At 42.9% G+C, this 12059-nt stretch overlaps 1 protein-coding gene across 4 annotated transcripts in view; it reads right to left on the minus strand.

Moving 5' to 3' along the window:
• Positions 1 to 649: 649 nt before the first annotated feature.
• Positions 650 to 12059, minus strand: part of Chd7 (chromodomain helicase DNA binding protein 7) — a 183861-nt gene continuing 172451 nt past the window's right edge. For 2 of the 4 annotated variants that reach the window (XM_027398890.2, XM_035440025.1), the window contains 6 exons: positions 10548 to 10775; positions 9733 to 10176; positions 6214 to 6435; positions 5283 to 5423; positions 5039 to 5143; positions 2716 to 3627 (listed from right to left, as the gene is read on the minus strand). In XM_027398890.2, the coding sequence (XP_027254691.1) occupies positions 2716 to 3627; positions 5039 to 5143; positions 5283 to 5423; positions 6214 to 6435; positions 9733 to 10176; positions 10548 to 10775 (2052 nt within the window). Of the gene's footprint in view, positions 3628 to 5038; positions 5144 to 5282; positions 5424 to 6213; positions 6436 to 9732; positions 10177 to 10547; positions 10776 to 12059 lie in introns of all 4 variants that reach the window. The other 2 variants (XM_027398892.2, XM_027398891.2) reach the window with 2 other exon arrangements.

The following is a 12059-nucleotide window of genomic DNA, read 5'->3' on the forward strand; positions in this document are numbered from 1 at the left end:
ACCTTGGCTCAAAAAATGAACTGAAAAACAAACAAACAAACAACCAAAAAAGCAACTTAACTCTTAAGGCTCAGCCTCAACTGTAACATGCAATTGTGAAGAGAAAAATATAGTAACATCAAAAACTTGAGGTCATCCCTACATCATTTTTCTTTATAACCCCCCCAAAATGCAGTACTTCAGGAGGGCAAGGTGGGCAGTCCAGGGTCCAGACCATCCTCCAGAACTCAGTGGGAGTCAGTTACTTTTATTACCTGTTTCTCAGCTTTCCCCACCAACCAAGCAGCATGGCAACAACAGCACGGGGACCCTGGTGTTTCATTTATACTGCAGGAAGCAATGGTCAGCATTAGTTTGAACCGTGAACATTTTTTAGATAGATTTAGTATCTATCTAAATAGATGTAGTATCAATCCTCCTTTCATTGGAAGAAAAAAATGTATTTTCCATTGTGGAAATTTGAATGACTGAGTAATATAAAATGGGCGTGGACGTCTGAGGTCAGAGTTCTTCCTGCCACTCATAGCAGTGGCCACCTTTGTTTAGAAGCTCATCACTCTCAACATTTGACGCTGACAGGGACACAGTCATGCTCATCTATTTATAGAAGCCCAGGAAAAACTTTCCAATAAATAATTTTAGGAATAGACCCTTTTATAACACATTTTATTACACCAGCTCTCCCTTTTAAAGGCTTTCAGTTGAATGTTTTTAAGACCCTCTGTCTTGTACGGGTCTAGTTTTATTTTCGTGTTCAAAGAATCCATTTCAGAAGGCATTCTAAGATACTTCCTTTCCAAGCACAGGCTGGCTAACTTCGAGGTTTAGCCATAATGGTAAGTTCAAGTTGTTCCTTTTCAAGTCATATGGCCATCTTGGGATATCCAAGATGGAATCTCATTCATTGCCCAAAAGGAACGTAGATAGGCTGTCCCATTACATCTAGAGGGTAACTTATGTGATACTGGTGTGTGTGTGTGTGTGTGTGTGTGTGTGTGTGTGTGTGTGTGTGTGTGTGTAGGAAGGTAAGAGACACGCACAATTCAATCCGTATCACTTTTTTTTTTCAGATGGATGGAAATAATTTGCTCAAATGACACAGAAAATTTAAATCTTATTTTAAGAATAAAAGGTTCAATAAACTAGCAGCCCTTGAGAGTGGGTGAAAGTGTGTACATACGCGCGCACACACACACACACACACACACACACACACACACACGCTTCAGTGGGTCCATTTCTGTTCCACGTGTGTTTTTCCACACACTGGTTTCTGGTATCAAGCTCTGGTCGGCAGGACACCAGAACGCCTTTGTGTCCCTTGCTGACATTACGACATTGTGTTTTTCTCCCATTATCCAAGGATAAATGGCCTAGATAGTGTGCCTATTAAAGCCCCATTTTTCTTTTGCCCTTTTGTCTACAGTGTACCACATTATCACAGGCTGCACACATTTTCAGGGTTCTAACTCTCAGATGCCCTTTCAGGGGAGCAATAAGAGGTTTTTGTGTGTGTGTGTCTGCTGATATATCTGGTATGGAATTACATAAAGGTAATTCAAGGTTTTCCTCCCCATCTAGTCTTGAAGACTGTTACTAACAGCTAATCTAGCATGAGAGGATATAGCAAGCAACTTCTCTAAAGCCAGAATGCTGCATTTGCATCTATTTCAAATACAAAAAAAGAATGAACACCAGTTCCCCCCACACTGCATTCTGTAACTACATCTCTGCATATCATGGGTCACTTTTATTAAAAGCATCATTACTACAGTTGGCAGCAATTTACATTTTATCTTACATGATAGCAGTTTTCAGAGAAAAAAAAAATAAAAGGACATCACAACAAAGAAAAACATTTACAAAGTCCTGTCTGTAAACTTCAAGGCTAGTTTAGAGCTGAGGTAATGCTGTTTTAGCTTTGTGGCTAAAGTAACAAAGTCCTTTAATTTAAAAAAAAAAAAAAAAAAAGAAAGGTACCTGATTCTCACTTCTCTCACTCTTTTATTTATTCTTCTATTTATTTTGTTTATACCAGTGCATCACAAGACCACAAGCCAATGGAACTGCAGTTGTCTGGCAAGAACCCTCCCAGTAGGTTAGTTTTCCAAAGGGACCCTTCACATTCAACAGCTGCCTTATTATTGCTGCGCCTCGGGGTAGAGGCGTTCACACTAACGTGGAGATTGTCAGAGTGTATGGATGTGTGTATATGCGCAATGTGGGAACCCCCATACAGTCAGAAAGGGAAACGAATGAGCAAGTTATGATATGTATGGTAAATTTCATCTTGACCTTCACAGCAAAAAATTAAAATTAAAAAAAATTAAATATATAACTTCATACTTCCTTGGAGCAGCGCTTCCTTCCACTTAGTGCCGCTCTGTTACAAATTGCTCTTTATTATAATACCAGCGGTACCCAAAGAAAAGCAGAGCATTATGTAAGTTTCCTTAAAAAGACATGATCACCTCTCAAATTTCATCTTTCCTAGGGATAATAAATAATGCACTGCACAATACTTAATGACCAAGATACCTTCGGACACACCTGCATAACATGACTTGGACTTTTTTTCCTTTTTTTTTCCTTTTTTTCTGCTACACTATGTTACAGAACAGCTTATAAAACTAGGTATGAACATTAACTGTGAGTGTAAACAGTAGGACTACCACCTGTCAACAGTTTTCAACACTTTGAGCGGAACTGCTGCCGTCACTCATCATTTCCGTTGTTTTCTATCTCATCCCCGCCTTCAAGGGAGTCCAGCTCTTCACCCTGTGCAACCTCGTCTTCCAAGATGGAGGACTCTGCAGTCTTGTCCAGGTTCTCCTCGGCATCGCTGCCTTCCAGGGTCTCTCCGTCTTTACAGGGGCCTCCCTCCGCCTTGTCAGTAGCCTTTTCTTCACTTGCACCCACGGCGTTCTGGAGTCCCGCCAGTGCTGGGAAGCCAGGCAGTGTCAATCCCCCCAGTCCTGGAGGTAGAAACATGGATGGGTAGAAGAGGCCTGGGGCCATGGTGGACAGGAGGAAAGGGTTGAAGGCCAGCGGGTTGGAGGGCAATGCAGCCGGGGCAGTAGCAGCACCAACAGATCCGTTTGCAGAGTCAGCAGCCGAGACGGCGTCTGTGCTTTTCTCAGAGTCTCGATGCTCTTCTTGGTTCTCGTTTCCTTTCTCTTCCACTTTGGAAGCGCCGTCCTCTGGCTCCCCTTGCGCAGCAGTAGTGGTGTTTCCAGTAGCAGCTGAGAGAGGGTTGTTGAGCAGCCCGCCCAGGCCGAACACGTTGGGCAGGCCCGCCATTCCCGGCAGCATCAGGGGCAGCACGGCCGGGTTCTTTGCGTCGCCTCCGGTGGTGGCAGCTGTGGCCAGTCCTGGAGGGAAGCCCATGAGCCCTGCCAGCTGGAGGGACTGGAGGTTCTGGAGATTCTGAAGGCTTGTCAGGTCCATCCCAGCAAACAGGCTGTTCACCAACAGAGGGTTGATCCCTGAAGTAGAGGCGACAGCAGCCGCTGCAGCGGCTGCTCGGGCGATCTCACTCTTGGGCCTCCGTCCTCTCCGACTGGCTCCTTCTCCCCGAACCACAGGTCCAGTGAGAAGTCGGTCAAACATTGACTCAGGAACAAAACCCTGGGGAAAGGGAAGGGCAAACAACAACAGCTGTGAAGACCGGTGAAGACTACTTACTGTCAAACTTGGACCTTTGCCATGAGCTCCACACCAACATTCTAAATATGCGAGCAATTGTTTTCCATTCTAAAGGCTTAATGTGAGAACTTGAGAAAGAAAGCACAGGTTCTGTTTTTACCATTATGTTTGCTTGCTGAATTGTGCTTATTTGCAGAAGAAAATAAAATAAAAGAACATTTAAGGCTACTCCACCACTGAAGCAAATGCCAAGGTAGCTGCCGTCCATAATGAACTTAAGATCAGCACACTAGATAATGGCTGATTGACTGGGGTAATCAGTACATAACTTTCCATTTGTCAATTAATCGGCAAATAAATCTGTCAATCTTAAAAGGTTTTATATGAAGAAATATGATAAAAATAGTATCATGAAAGATTGGCACAGTCTACAAGATATTCCATATACTGTGTGTACTAGATATTTCAAATACAGGTAAAAATAAGACAAAAAGTGTAACAATGTGGAAAATTTAATGAGTTAGACTCACGTGTTAGTATGTACCCCAGAAAAATGAGAAGTTACACCAAAACCTGCATGTAAATGTTATAGCAGTTTTACTAATGATTTAAAAAATGTGTAAATTCCAGAGGTATTTCTATGGGGGAAGGAACACGAGGTGGCCAAGCATACAACAGGCGCAGCAGGAAAGGGCAGACCTGGGTACACACTCTACCCTGGGCAACAGGGAAATACTCCGTGAAAGCCACAGTCTCAGGTTACAGAGTTCTACTTCCATTTTATCCAGTCCCAAAAGACAAGACATTGGGAATGAAGACTAGGTCAGCAGTACTTAGGGGTTAAGAGGGGCAATCAGAAGTTCAGGGGCCCTACCACAGGAGATCAGGTAAGTACCAGTTCATAAAAATGGTTCATTACAACACAGTGGCTAGAACTCTACATTTTGAGTCAATTTTGATTGTATCATTAAACAAAACCAAATAAGTATGCTATCGATTTTTCTTGAAAAGAATCTAATAATGATAAAATTTTATGCATAACTGCTGTCAATTTTAAAACTGTAAATCAAGCTAATAATCTTCCTGCTCCCAACCAGTACACATATCATCACTCAGGTGATGTTAACTAGGCTTGCCTGGAATAAGTCCGCCTCCAGGCTGGGAGTAGGTATGCCCACACAGTATTTTCAAATCAGAACTGACAGATCAGTTCATTTTTAATTAATAATGTGTATGTGTGTATAAAATGATGCACCATGTACGAAACGATATATGAAAATGGTGCGTCATGACAATTCTTTTAAGCTGAGATTAAGTTACAACCAAATAATTAATAGCCAACAGGAAAACACTCAGGCACACAGTTTAACATGTATCTCTCTCTACTACTTACAGACTGCTTGACTATGTCAGTCCAGTCTGGAGCAACTGCAAACTCAGGGTTCTCCTCCAGCCACCTGGGCAGATCCTTCATTGGAGGGGCCATGGCTCCACCCATCTGGGGAGATAAATCCGGTGAACATCTGAACACCCCAGAGGGCTCCCTCCTGAGTCCCCTCATCTCCCTCTTTCCAAACACAGACAGGTTCTGGAAGAAATGCAATTCTTGGTCCTCAGCAGCCCTCACTGACATTTACCTTCTTCCCATTCCGTTTGTTAACAACTGGGACCCTCTCCTCTCCTGTCAAAGTGTTTATATCCAGTTTGTTAGGATTCCGACATCTATGTCGCTTCTGTTTCGGTTTCTGAAACGAGGAAAACAGCATATCTGCATTCTTCTGCAAAAGAAAAGGAAATATTTAATGAAGCTATAGTTAGTACTGGCCCCTTCCTAAAAATGCCTAAGAGAACATGCTCAAGTACTGTGAAGTTTTAACAACCATTTTCACTTAACAGAAACCACACTTTTCTGAGAAAGGATCTTCCAGGACCGACTAGACCATCAAACAGGTACTCTCTTAGAATCCGCTCGACAAAAAAGTGAAAACTCATTTATTTTTTTGTGCATGAGTATTTTTGTGAGTACTTGGGTTCAATACCTGGCATCAAGAACAAAATGGGAGGAGGATGAATGTGTTCAAATATTTATAAAAATCATAGTATTTTAAAAGAAACTTTGTATAGTACCTTTTATCTATTTTTAGTCAGTGACATAAATGAACCCAGATATGATACCCTAGATAACTAGATGAGATTTTTGTCTTTGAGATGATGGGAGGGGGGTGGTGGTTACTGTTAGCATCAAAAGATGAGATTGCCTGAACTTGATGAAAACAAGAAACTCTGTCTAGAAGCATAGAAGTATGAGGTTTGTGTTGCCAGCTAAAAAGTGGCCTATAGGACTCTGACTGATGTTTAGTATAAAACAGAAGGGTTAGCTGGGTAGTGGTAGCTCACTCCTTTAACCCCACCACTTGGGAGGCAGAGCAGGCAGTTTGAGGCCAGCCTGATCTACAGAATGAGTTCCAGGACAGCCAGAGAGACACAGAGAAACTCTGTCTTGAAAAAAGAAAACAAAAACCAAACAAAAACAAAAACCCAACTAACCAACCAGACTGCAGTACTTACTGGTACATAACTGGGCATATCAACAGTGTAAGTAGGATGCAGCTTCAGCCAGTCAACCAAGTCCTTATTTTTAGGAGCGTCTTCTCCCACCAGCCTTGTCCCATCTTCAAGGTTTATCACAGGGATCCGTGTGTCAGGGTCCAGCTGTCCAGGAGAAGGAATGTTTCGTATTGGTGGGGTCTCTATATCTTCTTCAAAAGCTTTGGTCACCTCAGCATCCTCCTGCAGGAAGTGGAGAGTGATCTGAATTGTTGCATGATGAGATTCTGATAATGTTCTACCCCAGGAAAATCCTCTCCCAGCCCAACAGATCCTTCACCAAAAAGGGAAAAGTTATCTGAAACAATGTCAGTTCTAGGATAACTTTCAAATTAGAAGATGACACTTTTAAATCCTCACAAGGTAGAAACAGTACTTCTGTAGGAAATTCAAAGTCTAAAGGGCCAAGCATGCCATTAGGACTACACCAGCATTCTATGTGGCAGCCTAGTCGTGTATGAACAGTGGGCTCCCAGGGACCCCTGGGTACTGCTCTAACACGCACCAGTTTATAAGTAACGGAACACTGAGAGTGGCACAGCTTTGTTGGCAGAGCATCGTTTTGTGTTAGGCAGGTGTGGAAACCCCAGAAATTAACACTCCACCCTCATTCTGCCACTGGTCTTAAATGCTGTCCTTTCAACATTTAAACACCCATTTCTTCATCCACTGGTTCCCCTTCCCTCCTGTATTATAACAACTTTCCTTATTCTGGGTCCCAACACTCTTGAGTGCAACGTTCATACTGGGTTTTCTAAAGTGAATAATCTCTTCCTGGTTCCAAAGCTGCCATTTAGTTGCTCCCTAGTTAGACTACTTCAATAACTGGCTCCCTGACGCCTTCAGGACATCCACATGTTCTTCAATGTGGCACTCTAGGCTTTCTATAATCTGCACATTACTACCACCACGTCCACATCTTCATAACTTCCTCATTGTATTCACCAGCAAAACATTCTTGTCTCAAAGGCAGGCATGAGAAGTGCTCTCTGCCCCACCTGGTACTTCTGCTCCAACAAGATCTCCAAAATTTAATGACAGACAACTACCTTCAGGAAAATTTCCTATGGGCTCCCCAACTTCCTTCAAGCACTCCAAGCCCTTCTTTGGAGCACTGCAAGCATGCCTTGGTCCCAGTACACATACATACCTATGACATGTCACTGAAATTGGGTCCCCTTAACCAAAACACCTAAAACCAGAATGTGTTGAATTTTGTATTTTTGAGTATTTGTATATAGACCATCAGACATACTGGGGCTGGGATTCAAGTCTAAACACCAATTCATTTTATGCTTATATACATCTTTACCACATAGCCTTAAGCAGTTGTTGTGCATTTTGGGGGGTGTTGTTTTGAGACAAGGTTTCTCTGAGTAGCCTTAGCTGTCCTTCCTTGTCTATCCTGAAACTGGCTGAGTAAACCAGGCAGGCCTGGAACTCACAGAGATCTACCTGCCTCTGTCTACTGAGTGCTGGAATTAAAAGTGTTCGACGCCACCACCACCTGACTTTAAGCAATATTTTTAATATAACAATGTTTTCAACTTTTTCCGCTGATTCTATGTGTGTGTGTATGTGCGTGTGTGTGTGCGTGTGCGTGTGCGTGTGTGTGTGTGTGTGTGTGTGTATGATAATGTATGTAGAAGTCAAAGTTCAGCTTTCAGGAACTGCTTCTCTTCTTCCACCTTTACGCCATTTCTGTTAAATGATGTCACCAGATGGGTGGTAGGTGCCTTTACCCACTGAGTCATTTTTCCTGCTCTGTAGCTAGCTCTGATTTAACTGTGACCCTCCATGTGAAGTCAATTGTGGAATTTTCTAGTTTGTGTAACGTTGCTTCATGAAAGTTTCCGAATTTGGAACACTATGGAAGTTTTAATTGGAGAATACTCAAAACATACTTTTCTGTTGTCTTACCCCAACACTGGCATTTCCAGGAATGCCCTGCCACTTCAGTGCTTCACTCTGACACACAAAACAGCACTGGTGAAGCCACTGGAGGCACACTCCTCTTCTGTGACAGCAGAAGTTGGAATGTGGAGACGAGATTGTGCTCAGCACACTTTACATTGCTGATCTCCACACCTATGCCGACTCAGCACTTTCCTTATATTTCATTCATAAACAAATCAGCCTCTATAATTAGGGAAATCCCTAGTTTATGAGATCTAAGTTTAAAATGTCCTTAAAAAGACATTTTCTAACATCTGTTAAGAGTTTCTAGTGGGAGATACATAGTGGCATACATCTTTAATACTAGCACTGGGGAGGCAGAAACAAGCAGATCTCTGAGATCAAGGCCAGCCTTTCTACAGAGTGAGTTCCAGGACAGCCAGGGCTACACAGAAAACCCTGTCTCTAAAAAACAAAACAGAACAAAAAAACAACAAAAAAGATTTCTCTTAGATTTAAGATTCAAGTTAACTCTTAATCTGTATGGACACTTTGTTTTATACCCCACTATGGAGCTAGCTATTTCAATGACTGCTATTTTGTCACTTTCCAAGCATGCCTTTTCCTCCTTTTAAATTAGTAAGTCCCTCTCTAGGCTCAAGTAACTGGTGCTTGACTTTGTGGAGCACACCTTTAATCCCAGCACTCAGGGCCGCAGAAGCAGGTGATCTCTGTCTGAGGCCAGCCTGGGATACAGTGAGATACTGTTTTACAAAAGGCGGTGGTGGTGCAAATAACAAGAGATGGAAGAAGCAAGCCAAGCCAGAAAAAGTAACCAGCATTTCTTAATTTCAAATCAGTTCAAATCATACCCATGGAAAGTCTCATGGTGGCCCAGCCCAACATGGCTTTATAGATTAGAGTTTCAAATCAATAGCTCAGGATATGAAGCTCTCACCCCTTCACGGAGCATATGTAATGGAGTTCTTCAGGGTAAAATTCTTGCTTCAGAGAGTCACAGGTCCCATTCTGGGGTGATGTGGTTGAGGCAGTTTGGAAAAGGGAATTTATTATACTGCCTTTTATGTCCTTCTAATTAAAAATCCACTGACTTGTCCTCCAACTAGCAATGAAGTGTCTCAAATTTCTAGAACAACCAGTTACAGGGTGTGATAAAGTATTCCAAGCCACTAGTTAGGCATGGGTACACAAATCAAGGCCTGGCAGTAAGTGTTTACACTAGTCTAACTGATGCCGGAGGCTTTGCCTCCTTAAGAACTGAGATGACAACTGTGTGCTCAGAAAAACAATGTTTCTGCCTTTTGCTAATCTTTCTCAGCAATACATATGTCAGAACCTCAGGAAGAACAAATCCTCCTGCAGCCCCTGCCTCAGGCTGAGTGATCTACCTGCACCAGGATCAACACAGTTTTCTGGCTCAGAACCACAGCTCCGTCCATTGTAATCCTGCTTCTCTGGTGGAAGAAGCCAGCTTCAATATGATGTTGCTGAGAGAAGAGGGGTCGCAGCCCAGGGCTGGCTGTCAATAGGGGCACACACAGTGGGGGTCAACACCCAACTTACTGCACTTAACGCTGTCCGTTTGTGGCTCATGAAAAATAGGTCGAGGCCCTCCACGTTTTTCCTCCTGCCTCGCCTCCTCTTCATGGGGGGCTCTCCATCCATCAGGGAGCCATTGAGCAGATGCCTTGTTGGTGTGTGCGAAAGGCCTGCTTGCAGCAGTTCCATCTGAGTCTTAAAGGCATCAGACACTGGTGTAGACACGTTAGGCAAGATAAACTTTGAAGTAAGAGATGAAAACTTTGAGGTAGAACTTGTTGCCTCTCTTGAGGCCTTTGATAAGTCCACAACTTTTTCTTGTCCATTTTCTGAGACCACCTGAGACTCTCGAAGCTGGGCAACCATCTCCATAAGATTTCGCCTCTTGGCAGCTCTTTCAGCCTCTATCTCGACTTTTCTCCTTCGCCGCCGCCGTTGGCGAGGGACAGACAGGTTAAGGGCATCGTCCTATTGAAAGATTCCCACAGAACAGAGTTACAGTGAGCCAAACCTTTATCTGCTATAGGGGTTGGCATTAGAAAAACTGAGATCACCAAAGGCCTGAACATTCTATACTGATGGTTACAGCTGTGGAAACAGCAATCATCTTATTGTGCAGTCTGACTAGTTAGCTGGCTGTCGTAATGTGTGCCTGTGACTTCAGCTACTTAAGAGGCAGGAGCCAAAAGGCTGCTTGAGCCCAGGAGTTTGAGACCAGTATGGGTGACACAGTTAAACAGATATACAAGACCACATCAGACTAGTGGGCACAACCTCCTGAGTCAGTTACACTTCACAGAAACTTCCTTCCAGCACAAAAACAAACTGCTGCGGCTTACCTTGGACAACTGAGGAGAAGTGGTAATGTCCTCACTCCCGCTGATGCTGGCCTGGCTGACCATGGAGAGCTCGGTAAAACTCCTCTTCTGCAGGGGACTGTCCATGGTGGAGGGCGTGTAACCAGGGACGAGGCCCTGGAAATCAAACATCTGGCGCCGGTTTACTGGCCATTTGCCTTTCAGTACAGCTTCGCAGATGTTGTCTAATCGGTTTATCATTACTCTGTCCTGGAGGGGGAAGAGTCACAGGGAATTTGTAACAAAGACCTATTAAAAATTACTGGATAAATATGTCCACCAAGATACTGAAGAGTGCAGAGTGATTAAAGGTCAATTACTGGGACTAAAGCAGCCAAACAAGAGGTAAAACAAAAAAATCCACCCAAGTGGCTTGGTTCTGATGGGATACCCTCACTGCTCTAATAAAGAAAAAGGACTATTTTCAACCATGCATGCTGAATAACACAAAATAGGGAACACACAGAGTAAACAGCACCTTCCAAACAACCTCAAATTGTAACTCATTCAGGCTTCAAGAACCTCAGTGGGTGACAATGGAACCTCTCACTTAGCATTTCAGTGGTCTGGCCCTTTAGATCCACAGGCCAGAGTGCAGTGTGTCCCAGGAAGGGGGACATCATTAGCGTCACTATTAATAAAGTTCAGCATTATGAAGTGGGCACCAACCTAGGAACACCTAATGAATGTCAATCTGTATTCCCCACCTATTATCGCTCCAAATTTCATTGAAGCGTGCACATTAAAATTTTCTAATTACAGCTCCTTAGACCAAGTTTCCACAGATTAATAGTGCCTGAGACTGTAAACCTTTGACTATTCTGAGAACTCGCCTCTACACTCAATGTGGGAAATTATTAGAACCAGGAACCAAGAGGCCACAGAGAACTGAAAAAAAAATTCTCGACAGCATACCCTTCAGACAAAAATGTCACCTCCTTAAGCCACATTAACACCAATGAAGTCTAGCTTGGATGAATTACCTCAAGCCCATGGTGTGTGGTACTGTTTTAAAGTAGACAGCCCCTGTCATGGCATATATGATTACTTCCTGCCTCGAGAAACACAGACCCAGATGGCACAGAGAACATTTTGGAGAATTATGCTGCCTAACCAAAGATCAATTTTCCTTTGCCTTGAGTTATAGATAACTACATCCGGGATGACCCTGTGATGAAGGGGAGCAAAGGGGTCCACCACCATCCCTTCTCAGAGTTAAGAACATAGTGGGTTTTCAAAAACATCATTTCCAATAGAAAAGCTTTACTTAATCTTTATAAAGTTAAGAACATGGTTTCAAAGCTCCATGCTTTAAATTTTGTCAAATCTATTGAAAAACCCATAGCTTCTATGAAACAACATGACAGACTGTAGAGCCCTATGGAGTGAAAAGGATCAATGGTTCTTATTCTACCATACAAGTTTGTTTTTTTTTTTTTATCTTATTACAAAAATATTCTAAACGCTTGTTTTATTCTTCCCAGTCATCCTTTT

The sequence above is a fragment of the Cricetulus griseus genome, chromosome 2 (assembly GCF_003668045.3).
Source record: "Cricetulus griseus strain 17A/GY chromosome 2, alternate assembly CriGri-PICRH-1.0, whole genome shotgun sequence".
NCBI lineage: Eukaryota > Metazoa > Chordata > Mammalia > Rodentia > Cricetidae > Cricetulus > Cricetulus griseus.